The following is a 17,331-nucleotide window of genomic DNA, read 5'->3' as shown; positions in this document are numbered from 1 at the left end:
GAAGGAAAGTACATCTGTCACTCCACAGTCGGTGGGTGAAGATCCGCGGGCTGTGCACCAGCCCGAAAATATCGACCATTTCGAGGAATAGAGCCGTCTAGTAGATGGAGCTCTAGCCTGTGTGATCGTTGTTATCACTCCTGTGGGGAGTTCATCATATATTCCCCGGTGACCCATACATGAAGGGACCACAGCTCAGGGTGAGGGTGCCAAATCGAGCCGCCCGCCTGCGAGAGGAGGTCTCTCCTCACTGGTATTGGCCACGGTGCGATGCTCGTCATCTGCATCAGCGCTGGGAACCAGGGCTGGTTTTCCCAAAACGGCGCTATCAGCAGTATTGAACATCCTTTTTCCCCTGACCCTCTCTATCACCTGAGGTAGGAGAGAGACGGGGGGAAAGGCATAGAGATGACAGCGGGGCCATTCATGGGCCAGCGCGTCTCTGCTTTTTGAGTAAAATTCCAGACAGTGAGCGTTGTTCGGAGACGCAAACAGGTCTACTTCCGCTCTGCCGAATTTTTTTTTTTTTTTTTTTTTTTTTCACAGTAGTTGTACTGTCTGTGGGTGTAGAGACCATTCGCCTGCTGGAACATCGTTCCTGGACAGTCTGTCTGGCCCTATGTTTAGAAGCCCCGGCACATGCGCTGCTTTCAGCGAGCGCAGGTTGTGCTGAGCCCATACCAGGAGGCGTTCTGCAAGTCTGTATAGGTTTTTGGACCTGAGACCGCCCTGGCGATTTATATAGGAAACCACTGACATGTTGTCCGAGCGGACTAGTACATGGTTTCCTTTTATTTGGGGACAGAAGCGCATCAGCGCGTTCTGTACTGCCAGCATTTCGAGGCAGTTGATATGCAGGAGCTTTTCCCGTTCTGACCACTGGCCAAAAAACGGTCTGCCCTCGAGCAGAGCCCCCCATCCCGAGGTGGACGCGTCCGTAGACACCACTTTTATTCCCGAGGAAGTCCCCAGGCTTACACCTAACTGGTACCAGTCGATTGCTCTCCACGGTTTCAGGGCTGTGACACATTTCTGATTGACCGTGATACGAAGCCGACCGGGCGCCCACGCTTGATGCGGGACGCGCGCTTTCAGCCAGAACTGCAGTGGGCGCATACATAGCAGACCCAGCTGAAGAACTGATGACGCTGAGGCCATGAGACCCAGCATCTTCTGATTTTTTTTTTTTTTTTTTTTGAGCGGAACGGACGCGCCGCAGCGGAACGAGCCCGCTGTGCGCTGAATGTCTGCTGCGCGCTGTGGTGACAGCCGCGCTATCATTGACAGCGAGTCCAATTCTGTGCCCAGGAACGAAGTTTTCAGACTGGGGGACAGGGAGCTCTTCGCCCAATTGACTCTGAGACCCATATTCTCGAGGTGATCGAGTAACATGGTCGTATGCTGTACAAGCATTGAGCAAGACTGCGCTAGAATCAGCCAATCGTCCAAATAGTTCAGTATGCGCACGCCTTTCAGTCTGAGAGGAACGAGCGCTGCGTCCAGGCACTTCGTAAATGTACGGGGTGCCTGGGACAAACCGAACGGCAGGACTGTGTACTGATATGCCTGGCCCACGAAGGCGAATCTCAAAAATCGCCTGTGACGTGACGCTATCTGTATTTGAAAATACGCGTCTTTCAGATCCACTGACACGAACCAGTCTCCTTGGCGAACCTGCGCGAGGATTTTTCTGGTCGTAAGCATCCTGAACCGACGCTTCACCAGCGCTTTGTTCAGCTGCCTTAGATCTAATATGGGTCTGAGACCACCGTCCTTTTTTCTGTACCAGGAACTATCTGCTGTACAGCCCTCCTTCGCTTTGAGCTTGAGAAAGGGGCTCTATGAGCCCTTTGCTCAATAGTTTCGCTCAATAGTTTTTGCTCAATAGTGTGCTGCCTCTGTCTGCATTGTGGTCTCGACGCGCGCTGTATAGAGGCGCAGGCGTCGGTGAAACTGTAGCGAATAGCCTCCTTTAATAATGTCCAGCACCCATTGCGAAATCCCTGGGAGCTTTTCCCATGCATTTAAATGTAACGCAAGGGGGTAGGTGCGAAGCGCGCTCCGATCTGTCAATAACGGGGTTGCTTCGGTGCGTTGTGACGCACGAGTGTCTGTGACATTCGAGGCTCGGGGTACACTGACCACGGGGACTGCTATCTTTGTGTGTATATGTGGTTGCGTAGTAACGGGCACATTCAACACACTCAGCGCAGCCTTTAGCCGCGTAGACGGGGCGTCGTCCGGTTTCGTTTTTACAGAAACCGTAAGACCTGCCTGATGTGATATGTGTGGGCACTCTGGGGTGGGCACATTTATCACATGTGAAGCGCAGCCGATTCGGGTCGACTTTATGTGCGCGGGGTTTGTATGACAGGATGTGCTTATGTGTAGTGATGGGCACTGGGCAGTGAGGATTTAATTGGGTAGCCGTGAGAACGGCTTTTGAGTGCAGACAAGCAGGCTGCAGCGCCGGCTTGATGACTGCGGATAATGCTGGAACAGCCACATTTCTTGGAGCTGAGCGAGCGAATACTTTCGGTGGGAGTCTGGCAGCCGCGGGACTCGCGCACCGGCGTTTAACACTCCAAACAGCGCACTCTTGGTTTCGTTTTTACAGAAACCGGTTGACGTGCATAATGAGGTGTCTGTGAGCACTGTGAAGCGGGCACATTTAACACTCCAAACAACGTTCGCCTGCATAGAGCGAATGCACTGTTGGTTTAGTTTTTACAGAAACCGGTTGACGTGCATAATGAGGTGTCTGTGAGCACTGTGAAGCGGGCACATTTAACACTCCAAACAACGTTCGCCTGCATAGAGCGAATGCACTGTTGGTTTCGTTTTTACAGAAACCGTTTGACGTGCATAATGTGGTGTCTGTGGGCACTGTGAAGCGGGCACATTTACCACGTGTGACGCGCAATCGATCTGAGTCGATTTTATGTGCGCTGTGCTTGTGTGTAGAGATGAGCACTGGTTAGTGGGCATATTCTTACGACACGTGAAACACCATCGGCCGTGGCCGGGACACCAGATAATACACTTTATTGGGAGTTTATCTGTGTAGCCGTGGGAACGACTTTTGTGTGCAGGCAAACGGGCGACGGAGCCGGTTTGTTGGCTGCAGAAAACACTGGAACAGTCACATTTCCTGGGACTGGACGAGCGAATAACTTTGATGGGGGTCCGGCAACAGCGGGACTCGTACACCGTCGTTTTCCTAGTTGTGCTAGGACGATTTCGGAGGCTCAGGTTTCAACTCAATCCTGGGCCGCGGGCCGCGTATGGGGGGGCGGCGGCCAGACGAGAAAAACATCAGAAAGCGTTAGCCACGAGTGCCTCTCAGCAACGGTGAGAGGCCATGTTACGCAGCGCTGACGCGGCTAGGCGGCGGCGAAAACGCGGCGGAGCAGGTTTGACGTCTGACGGCAAGCTTTAGAGGGGAGGGCCGACTTAGCACGCCGTCCAGCGGAGGGCAGACATAAGTGGGCTGTTATCGCCTCTTCTGTGCAGCATGCGCGTTCCCGCTCTGACGGGAAACGGAAATCCTCTTCCTCCTTCATGGCCCCCCTCGTCAGCGGCGTCGATGGAAGCGGTGGCATACAGCGGCCGCTTTACGTCCGGAACAGAGGCTGACGAAGTCGATGAAGCAGGCGGGCGAACCGGCGAGCTTTGTCGGCTGGGGGAAGGGTCCGGGGCCCGCTGGGCACGGCGCTTTTTACGGCGCGACACCGTGCGGGCGGGGGAGCAGTCTCAGTGAAGAAGGCAAGGCAAGTCCTCAGAGTCGCCATTGGCATCTGCACGAGCCGTATGAAGGCATCTTTAAAAAGACGCTTTGCTCTCTTAGAGAAACAGTGTGTATCGCAGCGGCGACACACACTGTAGATTATAAAGGATATAGGCGCCGGAAAGCGCAGCAGGAAGGCACGGAAGGCGGCGTGGCCAGCAGCTCCAATGGCTCGTCCCGCTGAGATGCTTGCAGTCGACGGCGGCTTCTTCTCCGGCTCCAGCAATGCGTGTGCTTCGCTTGAAGGATGAAAAAATCAGTGTGTAGCTACCTTCGAGCGATATTTATAGGCTTGAATCACGCCACTTTGGGCGGGAGATGACGTATTAGGCGCGAAATGCCCTCATTGGAGCTGGCACCGCGCCAAGCCTCACTCGATAGGTGCTGCAGTTGCAGCAGAGCAGCCAATAGGCACGCGAGCCGCCTCGCCTATGTCTGCACACTGCGGCAACGCGTTTTACATGAATACAAAATTAAGGATAATTTTTTGGCTTCAATATCTCTCGCGGAAAGCATTTTCCCCAAGCGTAAGATACTTACGCAGTACGAGAGACCTCTCGTAAGAGAACCAGGTGATCACTTCTTTACCTTGTAGAGGATGTCACAGAGGACATTATCCAGAAAAGATTTTAATCATCAGGTTAAAGGCATTTGCAAGCCAGATGTTACTTGAAATATTCTTGCACAATCACTAGTATTTTATGCAGGATCTGTGTGTCAGGATTATGTCTGTGTCTTGTTCTGTTCTGTTCTCCTAGTGTTTTTCCCCCTATGTTTCCAGTTTAATTGGTTTAGTCCTTGTCTTCCCCTCTAGTTTTGTTTCCTTTTGGTTTGTTCATGCCCATATTTGTATTTCCCCCTCGTTATCCTGTTATCTTGTTTGTGACCACGCCCCTGTTTCAGTGTATTTAAGAGTCTGTGTTTGCACACCCCGTTTGTCGGTCAATGTATATGTTACTTCCATTTGTTTTGTCATGTGCTCATTTCTTGCTCCCGGTTTTGTTTATTTGTTATCATTTGCAGTATTTTATTTAATAAACCTTATTCATTCAGTTACTCCGGTTCTCCTCGTCAATCTTCACTCCTCATCCAGCCAGACTGTGACACTATGATCTCACAAGGCATTTAACTTTTTCTTTGGCTGTCGACTTCTCCATAATCTTCTCTTTTTCTTTTTTCTTTAAAGGGTCATATATTATCAGCTGTGTGTTATTTGGGAACTTTCCAACCTCCAAAAGACAGTGGTCAGATTTCCAATTACATCAATGTATTGGCTGGGCACATATTTGATCAGAGTCACAGTTTCAGAGTTCAGTGTTTTTTTGTTTTGTTTTTTTTTTAGATTTTTTTTTTTTTTTTTTTTGCCTTTGCTTTCTTGTATTTTGATTTTCTTCAAACCTAAAGTGGACAACATGTTAAATAAAATTAAAATGTAATAAAAATTAATAATGAATATATTTTTTAATAATAAAAAAAACTGTACACACCGGCTTTCTTGGCAGTATGAGCATGGATGAACCCTTTATTCTTCACCATTGAGTAATTTTTGTTCTTTACCAATTTTTTATTTTATTTTATTGAATAAAATCTATTCAATCAAATTATGATAATGCATCCACATTTTTCGCAGTCTCATGCAAAGTGCTGATGTTAGAGCATGGATATGTTTTTTTTTTTTTTTGCGATCCTTATATTATTATTCTATTATTCTTTTCACATATTAAACATTTCACCTTAATAAAGTTATTGCAAATAAATATATGAATGACATTGCTAAATTTCAATAAATGGTGATAAACCAATAAAATAAAAATAATGATGTGCAAAAGAAAGTCCCCTTTCCAAATATTACATTAATGTATACATATTTGATCCACAGTAGCCAGTTGCAAGTTGGCAAAGTTACTATCTGGTCTTTACTACAGTCTGTGATCGATGAAACAAGAAATTTTAGTCCCACTTTACATTAGGTGGCCTTAACTACTATGTACGCACATTTAAATTAATAATTTGGTACAATTTACTTATTGTGTACATACGTGTTTTCACATTGTACTAATATTATTTTTAAAACCTATATGTAATTACATTTGTAATTAATTTCTGTAATTACCACTGTTGACCTATCACTTACACCCTAACACACCTAACCTACCAATACCACTAAACCTGTCCCTAACCTTACCCATATCCCACCTCAAATGGAAGCAAAAGTGTTTTGCAGTGCATTATGACCACATTAAGTAGATTGTACGTATTTTTTAATGTAAGTACATAATAGTTAAGGCCACCTAATATAAAGTGTATAAATAATATACATTTTTGCTACAACTTTTTAAAAAATTGCTGGAATTATTCTGAATACTATATATATATAGCTATATGCAACTCTGATTCAGCTAACTATGTTCAATCCTGCTGGGTACCAGCTCAAAACAAAGTCATTAAAAACAGCATCAAAAACACAATGATAAACTTGGTGTAAACATTATTATTATTTGATTTAATAATCATTTCTTTAATTCCTTAATGTATTAAGAATTATTTCGTTAATTCCTAATTTAATTAAGGAATTATTAATTATTATTTAAAGAAACAATGGTAAAAGACTTGACTTTTTATAAAAGTAGACGTAAATACAAATCGATAAAGTCACGATTTTATACCCTCCATTGTAGTAGGTGGCAGTATGCACGATCTACGATGGTCTGTATCCCACGAGGAAACGAAAAGAAGAAGAAGAACTCCGAGCATCAGCATCCACTGAGCGCGTCCCAGAGCAGCCGGACTGCAGTTTGACAGTCTCGAACCTCAAGACCGTCACATTGTGTGTTTTGCCCGGTAAGGGTTAGCTTTGTTTGGCCGGGCCACATTAACGTTTAAATACTGTTCCTGAACGCGCGACAAACTTTATTTTCGACGCTTGTCCACAGTATAGACAGCGTCATTGAATATAATGGGAGTGTTTGTCGCGTCAGTGCAGAGAGGTTTCCTAATTGCTAATGTGTGACAGGCCACTCTGCCTATTAGGTGGAGATCTTAATATTATATTGACTCTCTCGAAATATTAAGTTTGTATGTAGATGACTGACTCTTTCATTCCGCAGCAGCGGGATTTGTCAGTGTTTTGCTATGGTTACTACTATAAAAGTGACTAAAATGATAAAATCCCAAACAAACACAAAACCTATTGCAGGGACTGGAAATGTAACGGGTCACCTAATCTGGTTTATTTTGGACTTCACGTGTAATGCAGCTGTGTTTATAAACATATGGTCACAATGTAAGACTAAAGGCTATTATGTGGTGGTACAGTGACGGATCTATCACGTTGAAATTATATAGTACGCACATATGTAACGTTACTGATTGCTAACTTAACATGTTCATGTGCACAGTATCTCAAAGTGTCTGTTGGTATTGCTATGGTACACATCCAAAAAATCTATGATGTGTTTAGTACTGGTTTAGTTATAGTGATTGTAGAATAGCAACAATTGCTTTGCTGATAAAATAATAAGATTATATGTGTGTGACTAATTATTGCAGTGGTATTCCTCATCAGGAGGTGTATTTTGCATGCAACAAAGAGAGGTGTGACAATGTAAATACACACAGTGGCTGCATTTGAAATCACATACTCCACTACTAAATAGTAGGTGAAAAACAGTATGTGACAAAAGAAGTATGTCTGAATTCACAGTACTCATAAAACAGTACCTGGTTGACCTAGAACGTCTGGCTTGATTCTAAAGTGTGAAACTCATGACAGGATCTCCCAAATGTCTATGTAAATGTAATTTCTATTCATTTTGTCAAACATTTTTTATATAATTCCCTCTCAATCATTTATTCAATCCACATTTTAAGTGTTGGAGAAATGGTAACTTTGCAGTATGTAAGTATCTGCTGTGCTACTGAGACAATTTCAATAGTTACAGTAGTTTTATCTAAATATTCTCAATTTTATCTTCTGAAAGGCATACCCACTGTGAAAGTGGAAGGTAAAATCCCAACCATCTCAGGATATTTCTACAGAACTTTCTGAAAAAGCTGAATCTTTGTTCACTCCCAGAGAGCTTGAATGTGCCTGTTTCTTGAGTACATTTTTAGAATATATTACTGTTCAAACTACCTGTTTTATAAAGCCAAACTGTGTAAAACCTTACACTAGATACATTTACTTCTTGCTATTAAGGTATCTTTCCCAAATCACTCTCACTCTCAGGTTTTCACAGTAACCTCTCATCAATCCTTGCACCTTTAAAATTAGATGATCTTTAAAGAGGCCTTGATAGTTTTCCTGCCCAGTGCATGAAGATGTTTTGTTGTTTGAGTTGCGTGTTATGTCAGTCCTATAGTGGTATTGCGAGGCCCAAGCCTCAAAATACCAGTGATGCCACAATATTTTCCAAGTGGTAGTACTGTGATGAAGCTTGGTGCAGCTTGGTTATAAAGTGTCCAGTAAAAACAGCTGTTATACTAAATTGTACTTGAGAACTTAATCAACCTGCCTCTGCTTTCAGAATTGACCCATACTTACTGTTTTGTTGTGGGTTTAAGCCACAATGCCCAGTTTCTTCAGTTTGATGGAGAGTTGATCTTTTAATCTTTTTTTTTATTGCTTTTTCAGTCTAGCCAGCTTTATTTTTATTTTCTCTCAAAGCTAGTTGACTCAGAATCACATGTTCTGGTGCTGAGATAAATAAGTGTGTGTGGATGCTTTGGCAAAATGAGTGCACTCATGCATGAGTGATGATAATGAAATTGCAACAAATGTGCCTTATGTGGCTGGCCATTCTAATTAATATCAGTGGATTTACAGTTTAAGTTCAAATCTGTAGAAACCCTATTTTTTTCAGTCATTCTGTAGGCAGTGTTATTGGCCGTGATGTCTGCTAAGGCCATTTCTGAGCAGACAGGAAAAGAGTTCCTGTATAAGTACATCTGCACCACAGCAGCCGTCCAAAACCGTTTCTGCTGTGCCACCTTCACTGCAGACACAGACTGGGACCGCGTTACACAGGACCACCCATGGTTGCTGACAGAAGTGAGTAAATATCTTGGATTCCTGTTCTGTAATACTGCATTTATTTCAGGGTAATATATTTGTCTGTCTCTCTATGCAGAGGCTGGTTGTAAAGCCAGATCAGCTGATCAAACGCAGAGGGAAGTTGGGATTGGTGGCAGTTGACTTGAACCTTGAGGGTGTCCAAGAATGGCTGAAATCACATCTGATGACAGAAATCACAGTAGGCCTTTTAAAAAATTTATATTTGCATCTACATGGGAGTAACTGTTATTGCCATTCAAGTTTATTAATGATGTAATTTCACTATAACTAGCTTTTATGTTACAAAACAGTTTATTCCCACTGTATCTACAAAATGCTGAAACAAATGTGATGTGACTTTTTCTAGCAGACATTTATATAGATTTAATCCATGCAGCAGAGCCACTTTGCAGGTAAAATTAAATAAATTGCTCTTTACATGAAAACTTTCGATACTGAATAATGCAACAACCTTGATCTTATAAAGATTCTCTATAATTATTGAAAACCTTTTTGATGCTGCCAGCGAATCACTAGTCATATCAATACATCTGCCCTTTCCAGTGAACACAAGAACACACAATAATCTTGGACAACTTAATCCAGATATTTAAAGAAATGCATTTAAATAACCAAATTAGCCATTGTAGTATTTGTTCAAATGTTAATTTATTTTGTGGCTCCTAGGAATTTAAATGAAACTGAATGACTGCGATGACATGATTCTAAGAGCTTGTTGTGTTTTTTATTTAGATGGTACTAAATTTAGCTTTATGAAACCTGTCTAAACCTGCTTTAATAAATAATGAAGTTTAAAGTGTATATAAAGAAACAATTTGCTATTTCTTTGATATTTAACTGTTTTTTTTCCTTTTTCTCAGATTGGGAAGGCCAAGGGGATTTTAAAGAACTTCCTCATCGAGCCATTTGTGCCTCATGTACAGGTATTACAAATTTAGTTCAATTTTATCCTTATCAGTATCATTTTGGGAGTCATTACAGACAGTTCCCTCATTTATATTTATATATACACTGCCTGGCCAAAAAAAGTCACTGTTTGGGTTTAAATAAGCAAATACTTCAGATTTTAGGATTTTAAATCATTTTTTCCAGTGATTAATATGTTTCTGCCATGTTGTTTGTTTGCCCACAATTATTTTGCTGCCCTAACCATAAAACTGCAAGTGTAGCATAAATTATTAAAATGTAGTGATATATTGGTTAGTTTTAGAGCCTGCAGAAAAAATATTCTTCTTAAAATATTGTAAGCCACATATCCTACAGCTGTTAATACCGTTTCTCTTCACTGGTACGTGTCTGTGTCTATTTGTTGTTTCATTTTTCAAATTTTAAATGCTTTGTTGTTTGTTCCGGGCATCTCTGAGTACCAAGCCACCAAACATTTTAATACTGACAATTGAGGACTGCCATGTAAATGTTACTGCTATGAGTCACTATGATTACACTGCCTTACATTTTTTTGAATGAGTTAACTGTAAATGTTCCACGAACAAAGACATCACTTCACAAACCAATCAATAGCATTATGAATTGACCTATATATAGCTCTGTGTAAAATAACGATTCTATTACTTTTCTAAGGAATCTGGCCAACCTGGAGTTTTACGCCAAATCTTAGGTAAAAGTTGTTTGGCATTTGATATGTTTAGCATGAGTTTATATTTGATCTTTGTTACAGGAAGAAGAGTTTTATGTGTGTGTATACGCAAGCCGGGAAGGCAGTCATGTGCTGTTCCATCATGAAGGTGGGGTGGACATTGGAGACGTGGACACCAAAGCCCAGAGACTTTTGGTGGGAATAGATGAGAAACTCACGGAGGACATGGTTACACAGAAGTTACTTGTACATGTTACAGATGAAAAGAAAGAGTAAGTATTCTGATCAGGTTCATGTATTTTTTTGTTTTTATATCCGTTAGTTTAAAACTATCTTTTAGTTTACTTTTGAAGACATACTCATTTCAGTCTTTTTCTTCATGGAATTTTTTTTATTGATGCCATGTTTCAGAAGTAAAGAATTTTTCAAACTTCAAGGTTAATGGGATAGTTAACCCTAAAATAAATATTTTGTCATTGATTACTCACCCTCATGCTGTTCTAAATCCGTAAGACCTTATTAAATTAAGATATTTTTAAATAAAATTCGAGAGCTTTCTAACCCTGAATAGACTGCAAGGCAACTGACTCCTTCAAGGCCCGGAATGGTCATTAAAATAGTCCATGTGACATCAGTGGTTCAACCGTAATGTTATAAAGCTATTAGAATATGTCTTGTGCTCAAAGAAAACAAAAACAACAACATTATTCAACAATTTCTTCCATGTCAGTCTTTGACACACGTCCATGACAGTACTATGGCATATGCGTGTCAGTAATGTCAGTATTTTTATTTTGCATAAAGCCTCTGAGTAACATGGGATTCTTATCTAAATGTATGTTCACAATATTTTACAGCATAAATCTAATAGTACTGCTTGCATCTGCACAAATCAATAAAGACAATAATAATTTGTTTTACAAGTGTTTTATTTTAATGATTTTTGTAATCAGTGGTATTGTAAACTATATTTTTAATGGAAATAAATATAGTATAAAATATCAATCCATGGCTTTTTAGAATCAATACCAAATCAGCCTAGTTTATATAATAATCAATTAATTTTGTCCAACCCTATGCAGCAGGAAATGTTAAAAGAAAAAAAGCATAAAACCAAACCAAAAAATAAATAAATAAATAAATCAGATCATTTCATGGTGTCTTTAACATAAATAACTTAATCATTGTTTTTTTTTTGCAGAATGCTGGCAAGCTTCATAGTGGGTCTCTTCAATTTGTATGAGGATCTTTACTTCACATATCTGGAGATCAATCCACTGGGTATGTGCTTTCGTTTTTCTCAGGACCTGTGTCCTGTTATTTAAATTGAAGGCAAACATGAATATTAATATTTACTCATACTTAAAGATTTAATTAATATTTGGTGTAGGGCTGCTCGATTTTGGCAAAAATCATAATCACGATTATTTTGGTCAATATTGTAATCACGATTATTTAAACGATTATGACAGGCTCCAAAACTTTACATAGTGATTAATTTAAAGATAGCAATACAGTGAGAAAAAGATACAAATAAAAAAACAGTGCTTTAAAAATACTGAATACTTTTATGCAAGTCTAAAGTAGTCTAACAATACTACAGAAATTGAATTTGAATGTAAAATAAAACAATGTCTTCACTCTAATAGTTAAACATGCTTTGTTTCTTATTAAAACTAAAAACGTCCTTCATTCAAGAGCAGTGAGTGATGTTTCTTGTATAAAATGTATTTTTACGTTTTATTCATATTAGGCACAGAGACGCCAAAAGGAATATTATGTGTTGCCGCTTTAACCACACGGACCCATTATACTGTTACACACGGATTTCCATTCTCAACTATTTATGTTCATTTAAGACATAACTGACAAGAGTTTACATGAATAATCACCAAGCCCCTCATTTTGAAATATTTTTGCGTGTATTTGACCGTTTAGGTGCGCACCTTGAGCTAAAAGATGACTTTCATGGCCGTGTTCCGCTCCGTCTCTGAGCGCATTAACAAAGGACAGCGCAAGTTTTCTTACGTGCTATTAAAAACAACATCAAAGAAACATTAATAAATCAATTACGTCCCATTTTATGAAAGCCACCTTACATGATTTAGCTGATTTGCATGTGAAATTTGGCTTTTATGGAGGAGCGAAAGCGCACCACTGGTAAAAGGGCAGAATGGGGCGCAATAATCGTTTCATCTCGATTACTGCATTTTCATGATCGTTTGAAGCAGAAATCGAAATCGAAACCGAATTTCGATTAATTGCACAGCCCTAATTTGGTGTGTGACTTTGAGCCTGCTCACTGAACATATGATGCATATAGCACAATTACTTGTAAATATTATTGTTTTTCCATTTGATGGTAAAATGGATAGTGGTTTATGGTGATAAAACAGATAGAATAAAACCATATAGAACATAGCCTATTTATTTTTGGGGGTTTCAATTAGAATAAACTACTGTCAGGATTTACTAAAGACGTGCAGTGAAACGTTAGCGATGAAAAGGCATGCACTCGGTTGTTTTAGCGGCTGAGTTTTTTGCATATGCATTTGTAGGAGTTTCCTTTTCAGACACAAAATTTATGGGAGGACAGTATTTAAATAAATCATGCAAGGTAACTGCTGAGATTTACTAAAGTTAGTGGTAGTCCATTTACTGCTATTTAAACCATTATTTAACATCCAAAAAATCATTTTGAAATGATCTAGCTGTGTCTGTTCTCTATTTTACGCATTGTCAGTAGATCATTTGCCAAACTTTCCACTCCCGTCTGCACTTTTATGGGATTGTTCTCTTGTGCTAATTGGCGTTGTATAGAAAATCTGGCTTTAAACCTGGTCCTAAATCTAGACTGGTACTGAATAAAAAGAGAAACAAGATGGTAATGACCATACCAATCATGTGTCATTTTCTCTGTCCATATATGCAGTGGTCACTAAGGACGGAGTATATATCTTGGATATGGCAGCCAAAATTGATGCTACGGCTGACTACATCTGCAAGCCCAAATGGGGTGATCTGGAGTTTCCTCCTCCGTTTGGCAGAGAAGCTTATCCTGAGGTACAAGACTGGACAAAGATCATGCCATTGCACACAAATGTGACCCTTAAGTAGCACAGGAATATTTGTAGCAATAGCCAAAAATACGTTGAATGAGTCAAATTTTATCGATTTTTATTTTATGCCAAAAATCATTAGGATATTAAGTAAAGATGATGTTCCATGAAGATATTTTGTACATTTTTTTTTTTTTTACCATAAATGTATTAAAACTTAATTTCTGATTAGTAATATGCATTGCTAAGAACTTCATTTGGACAGCTTTAAAAGTGATTTTCTCAATATATATATATATATATATATATATATATATATATATATATATATATATATATATATATTGCACCCTCAGATTCTAGATTTTCAAATAGTTGTCAAATATTGTATATTGTACCAAATATTGTCCTATCCTAACTAGGCTTGGGCGGTATCCAAATTTTGATACAGTCAAACCTCCTCCCTATTTTACCCCGGTATACAGTATTACCGTGAATAATAAAATAATTATGACTTAAGCTCAGACAGCATCACCAAACTATTGGCTTGTGCCTAAACCGTTCAGAAACTGAATACCAAACACTACTGAAACAATAACAAAATAACATGCACAACAATATTAACAACTTTTATTAGCAACAAATAGCAGTTTATGAAAAAGTGCAAATACAACAGTCAAACAGAATTAAATTAACACAAACATCCAGGGGTTTCCCGTTTCTGCGTTTCCCGTAGAACGACATAAATCGCTGGTATAAATCCATAGTATGATGCATTGTTGTGGAAACGAACTAGCTAGTCACGAGTGTATCCCGATCATGTTCGTCGTTTGAACCAGTTCAACAATGTAGGGCCGTTGTTAATGACGTAACCGAGTAATAACTTCGGCTATTTAACTGATTAGAGATCTCAAAAATGCAGCTATATTGAACATGGCACCTAATGACTCATTTTCTTTTCCCCCTGTCATTACGCTTTATTTGATGTTTGATTCATCACGGGTTCCCTCTTACAGCATACTCCGGGGTTTCCTCAGGCATTTGTGCACGCGCACTACTCATAAAGTACGGTGCTTATAGAGGACGCACAAAAATACGTAGATTAAAATGCATTTATATTTAGTTTAAATGGAAGATATAGATTGTACTGCTTATTAGCTTGCAAATTGTGCTCAAAAACAAAATTTATTAAGCCCACATGCTTTACTAACAAGAAACTATGCTTCTAAGGTCGAGAGCTGTAGTTCCAACCACCAGTTTGCGACGCTGTTTGCGAATGTTTGTTTGAACTATGGTGTCGGGAAACACCCAATCGTTTAACTATGTTGGTAACGACGGAACTTGCGACCATAGTTGGCTAACGATGCTTTTGGGAAACATGCCCCAGGTCACTTCTTTTATTTTAAGGTATTGTTTTCGTTGTAATCTACTGATTTAAATAATCAATAATAAGTATTATTATACCACTGCGCGCCTAGCCTGACATGCTCTCGCGTATGAATGAACAGGCAGCATCTGTGGACAGAGCGGGCGCGGGCGCATTAATATTTCAAAAGAAGCCGCCACGGTCCTGACCACATCACTGTCTTTACTGGGTGTTTTTAGGGAATATTTCAATCTATTAACATGCGATTGAATTAGCTATTCATGCGGTGGACTGTCATGATTTTGGCTAATGCAGGACACTTCCGAATGATACGCATCAGAGAAGTGGGTAAATGCAAAGCCAACCACTGCATTACCGTGCTCAATAGCATTACCACAGGCATAACTCCCTTCAAACTTTATAGGGAATGTCACCCGTTTCTGTCACCAAAAACTACACACAAATGAAATCGTCTGCCTGATGAAAAAAGTACATAAAACACGTTCATGTTTTAGAAAATGTAGTTAATATTAGCATCATTATTGATTTATCTCATCCACCCGCGACCCACCCGCAAATAATCAGAATGCATTTTTTTATTACCCGACCCACGGATTATCCGCAGCACCCGCGGATATAACCACCATCCGCGCACACGCATTTTCAGGCATTAAATAAATTATATTTAATATTTAATCCTTGTCTCCTATATAAGTGCATTGTTTTTTATGACGGTATAACTGTATTGAAACTGATACCGTTGCTATTTTTAGATCCCGCGGTATACCATATTATCGTATTACCGCCCAAGCCTAATCCTAACAAACCACAGGGCTGCCAACTCTCACGCTTTGAGCGTGAGACTCACGCAATTGACACTTTTCACACGCTCTCATGCCACACATCCATTTTCTCACGCAGTCAAAAGCACCCTCAGTTAAAACTGTAATAATATAAGATATTGGCTAAACAGATTTGGCAAAAGCTCCAGTATGTATTTGTGCTCTGGAAATCGCCAAAAAGACAACGTGTTTTCGTAGCGCTGAGCAATGTAGCCAATCAAAGACATATCTGTTGATCTAGAACGCCTGTGTTTGGCCATTGCGTTGTGAATCACCTCTAAACGCCAGATTTTTCCCTGTACACTTGCCAGTCCTCTCACTGTAAATATGCGGGTCATTGATTATTAAGGGACTTTTGTGATTAACTGAAGCGACACGTTTTTAGTGATTTATTAAGGAAGGGCTATTGCGCACTCCAAGGCTACATATAATCCGTTCAGAATTTGAATAAAAGTTTTGTTTTTCGTCCTGCTAATGGCTGAATACCCGGTAGGGGAAAGTGGGGTGAGTTGTGCCAGTTTTTACTCAAAGTGACTTTATAGTGAAGCCATGACTGTAATCCCTCCAATTTAAGCATGTACATATATTTCAGGATGTGGTGCATCCCCGGGAACAATAACTTTGGATCTGAAATAAACTGATTCAGAATTACAGCTTTACAAATAAACTGATTCAGAATTTCAGAATTACAGCTTTCAGAAAAAAAGTGGTCTCGTGGCACAACTTGCCCCTGGTGCGGGGTAAGTTGTGCCTTTGGGGAGAATACAGTGGGGTAAATTGTGCCAGTGATTATTTAAGTTATAAAGAACATTTTAATGTCATGAACTGTAATGCTATATAAAATCAAGACAAATTCAATACAAAATTGCTAATTTAAAGGTTGTATCAGCGATTCTAGGCTGAAACATAAAGTGTGACTTTCAGCTGACTTTTCTTCACGATCCGCTCGCTGCCTGCCCCATAAATTGTCTGTAAAAAAAAAACGCGTCTCTGTGGTCAGCCTAGGGTCCGAGATATGCCAAAAAAACAATCGGTGCTACCAACGATTCCACAGCAAAACAAACAATGTTCCAACCAATCACCGTCAGGGGGTTGGTGTTGTAGACTTTAGTACTGGTGCAGGGATGTGAGAGACAGTGATGCGTGGGTTGATCCGAAATGAGCGGGTGCCCGCGATCACCCGTGGTCACCCGCGGTTACGAGTCATCCAAAAATATTTTTAATGATATTCGGGTCGCAGTCGGTCGGGTCGTTTGAAATAAAGATGCCAATTAAACCTTTGTAATTTATATAGTACTAGACACTTTTCTATGAAATACATAGACCTACACTTTATTGGCTGAATAATATTTACCTTTTGAATGTTGAGCGTTATTAACTGTTGAATAAATGCTGACGTGGGACAAAATGCCCAATTTCCCAACACGTTGAACTGAGCAATGCCATTGTACCATTTTAATAGGCTACTTTTAAATGCATATAGCTCAGTAATGTCAGCTTTATGTATTTTCTGAGAGGGGGTGGGATTTTTGTTGGGAAAGTCGGGGGAGGGAGAGACGCACACTTCGATTAGACTGGATAAACACATGCAGCATCTTAATTGTTA

At 40.1% G+C, this 17,331-nt stretch overlaps 1 protein-coding gene across 2 annotated transcripts in view; it reads left to right on the top strand.

Annotated features, from left to right (window-relative positions):
• The first annotated feature begins 6,526 nt into the window (after positions 1-6,526).
• Positions 6,527-17,331, top strand: part of aclyb (ATP citrate lyase b) — a 36,770-nt gene continuing 25,965 nt past the window's right edge. For both annotated transcript variants that reach the window (XM_073828140.1, XM_073828139.1), the window contains exons 1-7: positions 6,527-6,628; positions 8,650-8,837; positions 8,917-9,039; positions 9,722-9,784; positions 10,540-10,730; positions 11,660-11,739; positions 13,391-13,521. In XM_073828140.1, the coding sequence (XP_073684241.1) occupies positions 8,679-8,837; positions 8,917-9,039; positions 9,722-9,784; positions 10,540-10,730; positions 11,660-11,739; positions 13,391-13,521 (747 nt within the window). In that variant the 5' untranslated portion in view covers positions 6,527-6,628; positions 8,650-8,678. The remainder of the gene's footprint in view (positions 6,629-8,649; positions 8,838-8,916; positions 9,040-9,721; positions 9,785-10,539; positions 10,731-11,659; positions 11,740-13,390; positions 13,522-17,331) is intronic.

This window comes from Garra rufa, chromosome 22 (genome assembly GCF_049309525.1).
Source record: "Garra rufa chromosome 22, GarRuf1.0, whole genome shotgun sequence".
NCBI lineage: Eukaryota > Metazoa > Chordata > Actinopteri > Cypriniformes > Cyprinidae > Garra > Garra rufa.
This window is presented reverse-complemented; position numbering and strand designations above follow the sequence as displayed.